We start from the raw sequence: 14964 nt of genomic DNA on the forward strand, positions 1-14964 counted from the left end.
AAGGAATGTTCACTGGGTTAATTGTAAGAGTGTGAGCAACACCAAGAAGATGCTCAACAAGTGCCAGGCTGGAATTTACTGTGTCTTTGGAAATAGAAATATTTGCTCCTAGGAGCACCACATTGATCAAACATATCTTTGCTTTTGTACATATTACATATATATATCAGGTTCAAATGCATTTTGCCTCTAACCACACATAACTCTGGGAGTCATCTGCACATTTCTAACAATTTGGAACAGACTGGACACCATAAAGTCTCCTCATTCCTCTCTCAGTTGGTTTGTGAAACAGTGTGAAGAAAAATTTCACCAGGATTAGTTTTATAACTGCACTAAGTTGGGACAGGAGACCACAGGCTGCAAAGAATATGAGCTTGAACAAGGTACCTGAAGTCAGACAGTAGGGAATAGCCTAAATGCCTCCTGTAATTCCCTATGTAATTTCTAGAAAAAGATTCCTTTTGCACAGTCAAAAATGCTTTTTATTCAGTTACTTTTGATATGGAATATTTATTCCATAACGCCATATTTCAATTTCAAGATGTGTGTTCCACATCTGTAAAAATGGAAGTTTCTCACTGTTTGTTTACTCGCTGTATGCACATACTTAAAATCAATTTTCCCAGGCAAGTGAGTAAACGAGTATATTGTCCTTCCATGAATTGTTAGAAGTCTTGAAAATAAGCGCATAGACATCTCTAGCACAAGTTTCTATTTTTTTTTTTTGAATACCAGCCTAAGTCCCCTGATGTTCTGTGCAGTCCACCAGAACTGAAGTATCTGTTTTATTGATATTTTTATTGTTATCCAAAGCTACTCTTGTCTTCTCTGCTAGCATCATTAAATGGGATAACCAGAAAAACAAATTTAGGGAGAAAGACATTCTATTTGGATATTCATTTGAATATTCCCGTTCTCCCAAAAGAGACTGACATGTCATTGTTTTGTCACAGTTCAATTAGTCTCTCTTCTCTGAACTCCAAAATGAACAAATTCATAGTTCTTAATGCCAGTATGCTACAGTCTGTTCCAGTTACTGTGGTCTCCCAAAATTCTGCACACAGGAGAGAGAGAAAAGAGAAAGATTAGCAAAGTGTATGTGGATTGCACTGTTGAAGGTTTCCAATGCTCTCCATCATTACTGGCCATCTAGCAGTGCTCTGGTTGCTCATCATGGAACACAGCTAGAGGCTACACACTACTTTCTGTGGCTGTAGATCAAAGTAACCCCAAATTTGTCTTACCAAATAATAAATGACAATTTTCTTCTGCTCCCCTATGGCCTCTGGTGTGAAGATATAGTGCACCTGGACCTCTGCTGAGGAGCCACAACTTAGTGTCTCGGGCTTTGGCTCAATTTTGAGGAAGCTCTTGCTGAGGGAGTAAGAGCGAGTCACTCTGCGCGTGGTATGCTCATAGGACGGTGTCATCCAGTCACTGTCATAACAGTTCAGTTCAGGTTTATGCTCTGCCTGAGAAGGAAGAATAAAAGGTTCATGGCCAAACAAATACAGATATAAAGCCACATAAAAATCCACAGAAAAAACTCTGGATGTGTTCTGTATTTTGCATGCTTAGGAGATTGTGGATAACATGCAGAGAAGACACAGAGAAGTGAGGTGACCCACCAAGAAACTTGCCTTACTTTCCAGTTGTCAGAAAAGACTGATAATCCATGGATAGACATTTTCCCTGTTGAAGAGAAAGACAGAGGCTTACCCCTGTCTCTGCCACTCACTCGGATTTCCAGGGAGAGTTCTGTGAAGCTGGTAGTGTCTATGGAAAACCAGGATTGTCCCTGCTCATCTGTAGTGTAATTCCCTTTGTATTTGTTTCCACCCACAGTAATTGTGATGGTTTCATTGGCAAGTGGAGCATCAGTGCCATCGACCAGCTTCACCTAACAAGGCAATAACAAACTTCAGGCTTTAGACTAGCAACAAAAAGCAATTGACAAGTAATACATCCTCTTCCCTCTTTTCCTCCTTGCCAGGCGGGATATTTCTTGATACAAGAACAAAGGAAAAGAATGTGGAAATGTGTGAGGCATGCCCTCTGGAATTGTCTGAGGGTACAACTAAGAAAATTCTCAGCAAAACAACGTAGTCAGCCCATGTGAATTATCTGTTAGGATCCTTAGTTCCTCAGTAGTTTTAAGTCCCCCGGCCAGCTTCATTTGGGCCCTCCATCATGTATCACCTGCCTCTTGAACCATGTAACCCACACACCCCACAACTCCATCTGGTGAGATTGTGCACTTGTGTGTTTGCTGTGCCACTCATTGCCCAGGGTCTCAGAAGTTCCCTACCATCCCAAAGAGTGGGATTCCTGGTTTGTACGCATAGTCCAACAGGTCAAAGTGGATTTTGCTCATGGTGGATGTGATACCACAGGAGCCTGTTCCAGTCATCTCAATTCCTACAACAGAGCACAGTAAAGAGGGAATATGAATGATTTTCTAGTCACGTTACTCCACCTTCCTTGTATTTGCCCATTGCTCCTGTTATGCCTGCCATCACTTTGCCTTCTTCGTGTCCTACGTACCTGTGCCATCTTCTGTGATTTTGCCTTGTACCTCAATGCTCATCTCATATCCCTTGCGTAGGAGCTGAAACACCTTGGTCCTCACCACACCAGAAACACACCCACGAGCATCTGCCTAAGCGAGGGATTGGAGAGAAAATTGAAATTCTGTGAACAAAGTTTGTGCATTGAGGAATGAGAAGAGATGCCCCAAACCCAACATGCTTGACTTCTGTTCATGAAATTCCAGAATTTCTTCAATGGTTGTCTCCAAGAACTTGTGTTCAGCCTCTTTCCTAGTGTTTCATCCACATATTTTCTGTGTTCTGTGAGGTATCTGACACACAGTTTACTAAGGGCCACACTGGTTTCCTTGTTAATTCCCTCCTGCCTTAGCTCTGTTTTTCTTCCCGTTTCTTCCATAGTCTTCTCTCTTCATCCTGTTGCTCTTTCTTCTGTACTTGACCCATATACAATACCACCTCATCTTTGTTCCTTGTTCTCTATACAGCCTTCTTGTTTTCTCCTCATCTTTGCTCCTTGCTCACAGTCAGTCCCTCTCACAGTTAGAAAATTCCTTCAAAGACTCTTTTCTCAGTTTGTGGAACAATAGCAAAGACCTCATAGCTGGCAGCTAGAGGTTTGCCACTGGTTTCAATGGGGTCAGGTTTTCATCATCAGTTCTGTTTCCAGCTAAATGATCTCTCTGTTAAGAATGCCTTCTTCTGAGATTCTTTGCTTTTCCTTAGAGAGAATGCTATCTCTAATGCCCTACTCTCTCCCAACATATTTGATCTTTCTTGAGACAAGATGGTCCATTAACCTTCAGAAAAACCATTACATTTTGATCTTGGGACTCACCCGCCTAGTGAATTCTTCACACACAGATTCTGTTTCTTTTCCATAACAACTTGAAGCAGACTGAGAAAATTTCCGGCATACTTGGACATTCACCAAACCAGGAACGGGCTTCCCATAGGTGTACCTAATCACAGTGTGTTAAACAATGAATCAGATAGGGAGACAATCAGGCACAGTCACACAGACACATCTCCTTAAAGACCTCTGTAGATGATTTCCTAATACTTCTGAAAGGCTGACTAATCTGACATTTTAATGATTTCCATCACTTTCATAGTGGGATTCTTCCATCATCCATGGAAGATACATCCATCTTGTTCTAGGTGGGACATCTCTGCAGAAAAAGGTTGACTTTAGAAAATTATTTCAGCCAGGAGCATTTGTGTACTACAAACTGCTCAGGTTTCAGTGAAGAAATGGAAAGACAACCAGGTGCTCAGAAGGAGCAACTTATGAGTTAAAAATGAGAACACTGGGTTAGCATCACCAATTTAAATGATGTCTGAACTGACATCTTGGAGTATGGAGTATAGACAAGCTCTAACTGAAGAAATGTAAAGACAGAAAGAGAAAATGTGAAATAAACTGGGAAGAGAAAAATGCAGATTTGTTTGACATAATCTTTTAAGGAACACAAGGAAATCCCTTCACTTTGACTGTTCAGGCCAAGCAGCAAGTTCAGGACTGACAGAATGAAATAAGTGTTCACTACATGCCTTGGAAAAGTTTAAAAACCCTCCCTGAGCACTTCTTTTGGTCCTCAGCAAAGAGGCAGAGTGAAGAATAAGCAAGAGAGATTTACTGGAGCTCTGTGACTCACAGACCACAGACAGACACTGGAAGCTCGTTGTCCTTAATAGTGATCATCTTTGGGACCTTCACCAGGACCTCGAATCTGGGCAGCACTAGATGGGAGAGAGAAAGTCTGGTATCAGAAGAGTGAATAAGGGCTGTGTACTACACAGAAACCCAAGCATAGAGCCAGGATCATCTTCATATGACCCTCCCTGTGGTCTCCAGCATACATCCATATCCCTTCCATGGGTTTTCTCAGCCTTCACCACTGTTTGGGTTCAAAGGCAATTAAGGAAGGTTGTAGTCTTTACCTTGCTTTATTGGCAGCATGGTCTTATGTGGCTCCAGACAGCTGAGCAGATCCCCCACCTGAGTTCATTCACAAGGACACACTGGTCCTGTGTGGTGTCTTCACAACCTGCATAATTTGCAGGTGAGACTTGGAGTAGCACATTTGCCACCTTTGTAATTTACCACATTGAAATGCCCCGAATCATTGATTCTCTTGGCTCATTCTTACTGTTCTGGAGATGCAGAGTTGCTCCTAGGCTCACTAAGCTGCACCGTGGGATATCGTCCTGCATACCCACAGAGTTCAAGTGAATCTAGCCACAGATTCTCAGATCTATATTTTCAAGTGGAAAAGGTAGCACTAAAGCCCAATATAAAGGAGCACAAGTAAAATATATGTATTTTTACTTTTTTTTTTTTTTTTTTTTTACATATTAAGTTACATCCCTCTTCCCACATTGCATCCTGCAGCCCTACACCTCCAACTCCTCATGCCCAGGACTGGACTGCAGCATGTAATGTCCTGCTTCCGGGTGGTGCAGCTGAGTGGTTTTTTCACAGTGCAAGGAAATAACAGCAGAGTGGGTGCACATCTGAGAAATGGGAAATAACCCTGGGTTATACAGTTTAGACATAAATTTGTCTCTAAGATGGGAGGCAAAGCTCAATATTTCAATCCCAGGGTGCACTAAAGACTAAAGGACAAAGGAAAGAAAAATCAGGTTAGGAGGAGGCTAACAACAGGACTTAACACCTTTAATTTTGTGGGGCATTCAGAATGGCCTTTGGGGGACAAGGAACAGGCTATCTCTCACCATGGCACATTGAAGCCTATAGCCTGGTTTGTGGTCACATTATTTACCATTTCTGACTCAAAGCCAAATAAGCCATCTCTCATGGACTTCAGTAGCAATCTATGGGCTGCATATTCCAGAAACAGCAGGTCCTGATCAATGGATCTGCTGTTTCTGGAATAAACATCTGGTCTTCAGGCAGAGTTAATGGAGAGCCAGAAGCACTGGCCAATCAGCCTCTTCAAATGTGCACTACAGTCAGAATACACATCTATGGTCAAAATATACATCTACACCCATGGTCAGAATACACACCTATGATCACCCAAGAAGCTTTGTTAGAGAGCTGAGGATTAAAAGGGTCCCTACAGCAGCACATTTCTTCTTACTCAGTCTCTCCTAGCAGTCTTTTTGTATCATTCATGGGCTGTTCTTCAATCACAAGTTTTCTACCAAACATGTTTTCTAAGCTTTTACAGAAACAAGGAAGAGCAAAAATAGAGAGGACTACGAAGACTACGAATGGAGAAAGAGACCTAATGCAGATGATGAGAGAAGCAAAATAGAGTCACCAAAATATTGTCATCTCTTACATTCATATCTAGTGCTACTTGCAACAAGCTGCTGGACTGGAATCAACTGAGACAAAGCCAGCTGAAATTGGTGCCACAAGCCATACACAGGAATTCTGGCATGTCCTGTGCTCCCCAGAGCACTTTGAGCAAATACGAGCTTGGGCAGGTCGCAGAGATGCCGTAAAGTCAGCAAACACTTCTGACACTTAGTGCTTTCTGGCTCAGCCCCTATGAATCCCATTGCCTGTTACATTTTGTCCCTCCCTTCTCCATGCTGTTCCGAGGAAATTCCAAATTGAGCAGTCACAGTAAAAGGCATTACTGTCAAATTCCTCTCCTTACCAAATTCCTCCACACTGAAGGAGTGCTCCACATGGGACGAGATGCTCTTCTGCACAACTATTTTGTAGAAGCCTTGGATGGGATCCGAGGTGAGGGGGAAGGAGAGCTGTGTAAAGCCTGTTTCTAGCTCCACCCCTTGCCACTGGTACACACGGTTCCTCTGGGGGTCCTGCAGGTGAGGGTAACAGCGTCACCAGACAGTACAGGAGAGTGCCAGGAACAGAGCAGTGCAGTGCCCAGTGTATGCACATCCCAGCTGGGAAATACCTATCTGTAATTATTCAACAGTCTGTGAGGTTCTGAAAGTACTTACCTGCCAATTCTGCATAACTTGGATGCAAGAAATCTTTTAAACACTTTTGTGTTGTCTCCCCCTCAGCTGTACCTGCAAAGGATGGGGCCAGGAAGCTAGGCAAGGCAGACTGGCAGGGTAACAGAAGGGAACAGAACTGCTATCAGAAATAAGTGAAGCACATGGAGAAAAGGAGGAAGTTTCAGCTTTCTTGACTGGCCATACAGCATGCAAAAGTTTTAGTTTTCTCCTGGCTGGAATGAAGACTGCTGAAGTACCAATAAACAATCAGCTGAGGAATCAGACACCTGACTTACCTACGGGACTAAGAAATGTACATGTATAAGAGTCCTAAGCCAATGGTCGGGTGGGGGAATGGTGACAGGAACAGAGGAAAGTATACTCCCACACAGAGGCATCCAGCTGAGAGCCCTCCCTTGTGTCTCCATGCTCCTAATGCTGGAGATGAAGTCTCACCACTACTACATTTGTGTATTGCTCATTATTTACTGACCATCAATAATTAATCCCCTCGGCCCCAAATTTCTTGTAGAAGTCACTAAAACAGCACAGTTGTTCTGCCTAGTTTAATGCATCCTTGTACCTTGGCTGTCACAAAAGTTTATTTACTCTAGATAGGTGTGTAACTCAAGGTATGTGACTATGTGCATTTACTTCACTGAGATATTATCTCAGGGCTTAGGAAAAATGGAGATGTGAGTGTCATTCTCCCAGCTGGAGGTCATCAGTCAGGGGGCAGAAGAGGGGGCCATGTTCCCAGAAAGCCAACTGGGCGGGTGGCACAGTCAGTAAAATGCATCCCATGGCTCTGACCAAATTCTCTTCATCATCACGTTTCAACCCTGCTGAAAAGTTCACCACTTATTGTGAGGGACACCACTGGTCTTCCTCAGAAGAGGAATTCAAGAAAATGTTTACAGTGAATGTTTACATTTCAAGCTGGGCTAGTGAACTTGTTGCCATTCCTGTGATGTATATATAGGGAAAGCCTGAAAACCAGTTTGTTTTCTTCCTCAGAAAGGTGCTCTGTTTTTTTTTTTAATTACATAAGCAATAGGTCAGGATAATAGTTCAGAAGTAGCAGACTCGTACTGACTTCTGCCTTTGTGCTTAACTAAGATAAATTAGTGACATCTAGGGTGTGGATTTTCAGACATTTATTTCCTTAGAAATGCTGATGCTTAGGCTGTCACCTTTCTTCACTCCTGCCACTCCTTCCTTTGGTCCAGTCCAAATTTCATGCAATCATGTAGCAAACTGCACTGACAGATCTGATCTGGCTGAGGAAAGTATTCTAGAGTAATCTGGTGAATTTTCTGCCCTGGGAGTTCCCCCCTCCACAAGAGTGTCTTGTAGACAGCTGTGAAATCCAAACAAAGGGCAGTACTGGGCTGAGAAGGAGCACTGAGCAAGGGAGAGGGGATGGTGAAGATGAAGGACCTACATAAGCTGGTTTAAGCAGCACAGACAAACACCATGCTTTACAGACTAGAGCTGAAAACACAGATGGCCTTCCTAGGGAAATAAAAGTGAAGGCTTCCATGGTATTGACACACACAAAGGTTATTAAATTATTCAGCTTGTTAGGCAAGGACATATTTCTGGAAGATGTATTTGTTTTTGCTCCTATTATTAAATTTCTGTGCTCAGTAAACTATCATCTTACTGAAAGGGAAGGGACCCCATAGGACATCCCTAACAAAAGGTAGCTCTGAGATGCTCCCCTCCACCTGCTAATCCACACCTCCCACTGTCTTACTCTTCTTTTTCCCAATATTCACACATCATCAGTGGCCCACCAGCTCTGCAGCTCTTTTTTGGAAGTTTGTTGATGGGAAGAGAGAATGACAGCACTCTGAAAAGAGGGTACAAAAGAGGGGCACAGCCTGGTTTTGGCCTACCTCTGTTGTGATGACTCTCCAGCTCTACACAGAGATGGTGCAGAATGGACACAGCAACCCCACACAGCAAGGAACAGTAAAAGGACTGACTACACAGGGCCCATTAATTGTGTAAACCAAAATAAATTTTGTGCACACTAATTTCAGGATCCGTCCATGAGCCCTCATCATAAGTTTTTTCAAAAGAAGATATCCCAAATAATAATTATAAATTTTGGGGTCTCATCTGAAAAAAAGTGAGTGCTTGAATCATTGAAACATCCTTCCTATTAACTTTTGCCTGCCACTGAAGTTCAATCATTAAAAAAAAAAAAAGCCAGACAACAAGAACATGCTTGGGAGGACAAGGGATGTCTATTTATTTAATTTTGTTTCTTTGGTTTTGAAAGCTTATTTAACACTGGTCTCTAATTTCAACCACACTTGGCAGACAGAGACCCAGTTCTGACTGGGAAGACTACACTGCCAAGTGTAGTTCTGTTCACAGCATGACTTGTAATGGTTAATTAGTTTTCTCCTACAGCTCAAAGAATAATTATTGGAGCTTATTTTGATGCCCAGTGACTCAACCTTCCTTTAACCAAAGGGAAAAGTCACAGGCCTGTGATTTTTCCCTTGCCCTTCAGCCTGAAAGCACTGCTGGGGACTGGTTGCTCTGTGCCTGAACATTCTTCTGCAAATAATAATGTAGTTATCCACTCACCTGAACGTAGACAAAGGGAAACTGTGGGGAAAGATCAAAAGAAAATCAATGTTAGAAATATTAATCACACTGAATTATTTTGCAGATTTGGACTGAGGGGAAGAAGAACAAAGAACTTCTAAGAAGTCCTTTGAGTTGTTCCCTTTCTGTACTCGCTCTTTTTCCTTGGATCTTGGTGGCTAAGGGAATCTTACAATAATATTTTAGGGCCCTGACCTTTTGTCTTACCCCTGTATGAAGATGTGATGAAGCACAAATTTTCAAAGAATTTGTCTGCATAAGGAATTGATTGTCAAATAAAACAAAAGGTGGGCTTGCACCCCTGGCCAGTTCCATAAAACCAAGATCTTGTCATGCTGCTCTCTAAGTGTGGGACTGCAGCCACTGCCAGAAACAACTTCACACCTGTCACTACCCATGCAAATTTGTCCCACACATTTTTTCAGTAATGACATCCCTGCCCACATGCTTAGCCACACACATTGATTTGCAAATCTGGTTTTAAACATCTATATGCTTCTGAAAAGGGGGATTTTTTAAAGGTAGAATGTGTCCTAGGATAGATTATGGAACAGGTAAAGCATGGTGTGAGAGAGTATCATATGCTTTAAAGGCTGTCTTCAGTGGTTCTGGATGATGACAGCAGTGGTGTTAATTTACAAATTAAATCTCCTGGCTAACAAGAAGGAATTAAGGCTCTACCTTCTCATTCAGCGGGTAGAAGTCTTTGTCCAGAGAGACGATCCGAAACTGAACTGAAGAAAAGGAAATTCCACAGTTAAATTTGTAGCCATCACAGGAAATGTTTCAATAATTTATTACCCAGGTTCATTCCAGGGATCAACAGGCTCTGAATTGAGATCTCTAAGTGATAGAAACAATTACTTCAGGGTCTTTCTCTTGCAGATAGTGAGGGGCAGATAAATTTAGAAGGATAATCAGGTCTTGGCTGAATTGAATTATCTCTTGGGAGTGCCTGTCCTGCTTTGTTGATTCTGGTGCAGCCAAGGGAGACTATGCTTTGCAGTCATCCCAGTTTTGTGCCTCTACTTGAGTAGAATGAATCAGAGCCCATGCCTACACCTGGCTGAGATGCTGTGCCTGGAGAATGGAGATTAGGAATGATGAAAGTGCCGTGAACTAGACCTCAGCTGACAGAAATAAGATTTACTGAGTACATTAGATCCCTCCATGAAGAAACCAGAAAACTTCAATACAAGTATGGCACCTCTGGAGAATGGAGCCCTTAAGATGTTTTGCTGTCAGAGTCAATACCAGCCCAATTCCCAGTACCTGTCTGTCCAGGCTTGTAGATGGGTTTGTCTGTCTGGACGAAGACCAAGCTTTCAGAATTCTTGACCAGCACTGACTTGCGGCTCTTGAAGTGCAGTGTGTCCCCTGTCACCGTCACAGTGAGAAATGCCACTGATGTGCTATTGGATTTTGGGAGCTAAGGAGAATGAAGAGGATGAGTGCTTTACTGATCCACCCCATTGAACTGAGCACTGAAGGAAGAAGTGCTAGCTGGGTCAGAAGGTTTCCTAAAGGGACAAAAATGACTCAGTGCAGGGAGCAGAAAAAGAACTATTGCCTTCCTTCATTTATATACTTTTCTTAGACAAATACTGAACCTGATCTTATTCTGTCACACGATTTATCAAAAAGAAAATTAACCCAGATTCATTAATTAGGGTATGGAACCTGTTGCTTACATTACTCACCAACCAGCTTTCTGCAGTAAAAAATTTGGAATAAACTCCAGAAGCAGTCATATGATTTCACGGACCTCACTGTCTTTAACAATTCCCCAACTTTTACAGTTTTCACTCCATGCTACTATTTTTCATCTCAGGCTTACTCATGTCAAATAAACATGGGGCACATTCTGTCAGTCAAAGTTCCAAAATACTTCTCTAACACAAGCATGCAGAGAAGTATCATGTGGGACACAGAATTTGATAATGGGGGAAAACTAGTCCTTGTAAAACTACCACAGTCAGTCATTCACATTGAGTTAATTCTTTTGTTCGACTTAGCTTAGGGGTCTCTGATTGCAGTGTGTCTTATTTCTCGTTTCTGGACTGTTTGGATCTATTGTCCCACATCAATAAGCACAAGAGTCCACCCCATGAGGATGAGATACTCACAGAGAAAGGGATGCAGGTGAACATGTCTTTTTCTGACACCACGTCATCAATCAAGCTCCTGTTCTCCCCTAGGTACTCGAGTGTGGCACTCAGGGTCACAGACTCGTTCAGGTAGGTCAGCTGAACACAGATTTTCTCATGAGAATTTGTGTGGATCAGAAAGGGCACCAGCACCATGTACTGCCTGTGAAGAGAGGGAAGCAAGAAAGATCAGAAATGTGAAACAGTTTTAAGGCAACAGCATTAAGTGAAGGGAAATTAAAAAATCAGCATGCCTAATCCATTGCCATCCCTGCGAATTGCAGTGCATATAACATGAGCATTCGTTTTATTTTGGGTTTATACATATTAAACGGTCTAACTAATTAGCCTAAAAGCAGGAAAATGCTTGCAGTAGAAGGAACAATTTCTATGCTAATGGAGAGTGCTTTACAAAGGATGTTTTGTTTGGCTTCACAGCAGGGAGTAAGGATGGTTTGAAAGGTTTCAGGCTGTTAATTGAATTTTGTATATCCCACAATCTCCTTTTGAGACTCAAAGGCATTAGCTAAAAACAGTTGAGGAAAAAACCCACCCACTTGTCTGATTCCTCCAGTGTTTGCCTATCCAGGTTTCCAAATCCTTCACATGCTGAGCAAAGATGTGAGTGCTTGCAGGTTGGGACCTTATTAAGATGAGCCCACAAAGGATTTTGGGGTGTAGTGTTTTATTGCACCTCAAGTGTACTTGCATCTTCAAAGAGCTTTGAGAAAGGTCCTTCACAGAGGACCCTTAAACTAAGCTGCTATTCAATAAAAGGGATCATGTTACTAATAAATCAAGTTATTAATTCAGTCCTGGATTAATTGGTTGAAAGATAGGGCAGAAGGAGTAGGAACCAGTGAAAACCTCCAGAGTTTGTGTTGAGACCCCTGTTTTTCAGTACATACCTAAATGATCTTGGAAGTACAATTCTCTCATAATTGTGCAGGATAAGAAAATTCTAAAAATCGACTTAGATATTTGTGGAAAAAATTTTTTTGTATGATAGAACTGAGTAGCAAAAATAGCAAATGAACTGTTCATAAAGGGAACATAATAAGTGAGCTCCTACCACTCAGACTTGACCACTGTTGGTCAGCTTTGGAAAATTCTCAATCAGTAATAAGTAACTGACTGTCAGGAAGGGTTCAGAAAGGAATAGAGGACAAGTACAAATGCATCCATCCAGAGCTACATTTTTGCCTGGGCTCTGAGCTTTCTGGGGAGTCCTAAAGCCATTGTGGGATCCCAGCAGCTCCTGCATTTCCTTCACCATGAGGCAGCACTGTGGTGAAATGTAGTGAGGAGCCTGCTGGCAGCTCTGCTCAGCCAGTGCTGCTGCAGAAGCTGTGAAAGGAGGGAACTCCAGCCTCCCAGAGAGTGAGTTACAGCTTGTGACTCTCTGCTTTCTCCAGCGTTTCCTTTCTTCCACAACCCTCTTACCATGGCTTCGGCCCATGCTGCTTCCCCTATTGCCATCCCCTCTGTCCCTTGTCAGTGGCACTGGCAATGTGACAATAACATCCAGTCTACAGAAAGGACAGCATGACCTAGTTTGTGGGGAATTTGGCCTCATTTCTCTTCCTGTTCACTATTCTGCTGAAGTTATGGCCAACTTGCAGAACTTCCCCTTAGGCCCATTTCCCTGCCTTTGAAACAGAGATATAAACCATGCTGTTTATAGACCTCTCTTTAGGTGTTTGGGGATGTGTTGTTTAGAAGAGACAGATGAATTAAATCACCATGAGTGTTTTAAGCAACTGTGGTCACAAAACCCATGTACACACATTCCAGGACAAAAAGCATCTGGGCTGCCAAAAGAGACCTCAGCATGCAATGAGCTGTTCTGATGAGAGAGGCAGAGACTCTGACAGAGGCACACATCAAGGAGGAATGGGAGACCCCAGAGATGGAGGCTGAGGCAAAAATGGTGAGTTTATCTCTACAGAGAAGGTAACACTGTAGCTGAAGGTGGAATAATGTCTGTCTGTATATTGACTCTCAGCTGCTCGCTAGAGCAAGCACCCAGCCAAAGAAGGCATTGAACTTCATCAGCCCAAATCAATACCTGCCAATTAAAGTGTCATTATGGCCTTACACTTATGACCAAATGCAGAGTACTCCCAAGCATGTCCACTGCACTGTAAAACAGCTTACATGCACAACCAGAGTAGGAGAATAATACCTTTGGCTGCATTCTTCCAAAATAATTGAAATTTTGGTTACAGAGGATCTCTGGATGTCTTAAGCCCACCTTCCCTCCTGGAACAGGACTTTTGCAAAGGACACCATAGATGAAGTTTCTACCATCTGTCTGGGTCATCTGTTCCAGTGCTGCACTAATTTGATGAATATGTTTCTTTGCAATATGCAATCTGAGCCTAAATTGTGTCTCCTGTCCAGCTGGTCACCTCTGAAGCAGAAATAGCAGCAGCTATTTCTGCCCAAATAAGTGATACCCCCACTTGCATAGGGCACAGGGAGCAAGTCTTGGTTGGAAGTTTATTTTGTCTTCAGTTCAAGGGTTGGTTCCTTTCTGTGTTGTATGCAGCATCTGATCTATGCTGCACCCACAGCAAAACTATCTATGCTACCTAGCAGTTCACTGCGCAGAACTGCCTCCTCACTGGGCTCCTGCCTTCCTTCTGGGGACCCCAACAACACCCCTCTCTCTCTCACCTCTCTGCCTTTCTCTGTTCTTCCCTCCCAGAATGGGGCTCAGTTAAGGGACAAAATGCAGCCTACAAGAAAGATGGAAAGAGACTGTGTCCAAAGGACAGGACAAGGGAAAATGGATTCAAACTGAAAGAGACTAGGTTTAGATTAGATATTATGGAGAAAATTCCTTCACTGTGAGGCTGGTGAGGCACTGGCACAGATTGCCAAGTCAAGCTGTGGATAGCCCATCTTGAGATGCTTAAAGCCAGGCTAAATAGAGTTCTGAGCAACCTGTTCTAGAGAAAGGTGTCCCTGTCCTTGTCAGGGGGTTTGGAACCGAGGGATCTTTAAGGTCCCTTCCAGCCCAGGCCATTCTATGGTTCTGTGCTCCCCACAGGTCTGAGCAGTATGGTTTCATTCCCTTTCCCCCTGATGTTGGGCAAGAATGAATGAAGATTACTTAATTACTTGGAAATCAGAAAACTGCAGGGGACCAGAGCCTGACCCCAAAGCAGACTTGCTTGGCTGTTCCACCCCAGAAGAACCCAAACAGGGCAGACAAATGAGGGATTGATGGTACGGCATGAGTCAAAGGTCCTTCAGGCTGACCCAGTGGCAGCTTTACCTCTGACCACACAGCAAGTGGCAGCAGCAGTGCTGCACCTTCTGCCAGCCCTGGGGCAGTGCTCGTGGGCATGAAATCCCTGCAGCGAGCACCGCTGGACCAGTGCTGGTGAGAGCTGTGCCTCTGTCAGCACTGCAAGGGGAACCCAGCCAAGGTATGAAGAGAGGGGCTGCTCCCACCCAGACAAGAGGCTTCAGAGCAGCACTGTCCGGCGGGCAAGGCTGGGGTGGGCACGCCAGGCTCCAGCCTGCCCGTCCCGTGCCGGGCTGCCCCTCTCCCGGCAGAGCCCATGCTGCAGCCGCGCTCCCGGGCTGAGCTGCCCTGGTGCGGGTGCCCGGGGAGGGTGCTGGCACCAGCCCCCAGCCGCAGGAAGGGAATCTAGGTCACAGATCCTCTCTGAGAACAAGCACAT

General features: G+C 43.6%; 1 protein-coding gene across 3 annotated transcripts in view; it reads right to left on the minus strand.

Annotated features, from left to right (window-relative positions):
- Positions 1–14964, minus strand: part of LOC134414304 (alpha-2-macroglobulin-like) — a 37010-nt gene that overhangs the window by 21373 nt on the left and 673 nt on the right. For all 3 annotated transcript variants that reach the window (XM_063148669.1, XM_063148666.1, XM_063148667.1), the window contains exons 2-12: positions 11249–11432; positions 10395–10551; positions 9804–9856; positions 9102–9122; positions 6185–6353; positions 4208–4292; positions 3388–3511; positions 2548–2662; positions 2312–2421; positions 1742–1903; positions 1248–1475 (exon numbers count right to left, since the gene is read on the minus strand). In XM_063148669.1, the coding sequence (XP_063004739.1) occupies positions 1248–1475; positions 1742–1903; positions 2312–2421; positions 2548–2662; positions 3388–3511; positions 4208–4292; positions 6185–6353; positions 9102–9122; positions 9804–9856; positions 10395–10551; positions 11249–11432 (1408 nt within the window). The remainder of the gene's footprint in view (positions 1–1247; positions 1476–1741; positions 1904–2311; positions 2422–2547; positions 2663–3387; positions 3512–4207; positions 4293–6184; positions 6354–9101; positions 9123–9803; positions 9857–10394; positions 10552–11248; positions 11433–14964) is intronic.

The sequence above is a fragment of the Melospiza melodia genome, chromosome 2, assembly GCF_035770615.1.
Source record: "Melospiza melodia melodia isolate bMelMel2 chromosome 2, bMelMel2.pri, whole genome shotgun sequence".
NCBI classification, from domain to species: Eukaryota; Metazoa; Chordata; class Aves; order Passeriformes; family Passerellidae; genus Melospiza; species Melospiza melodia.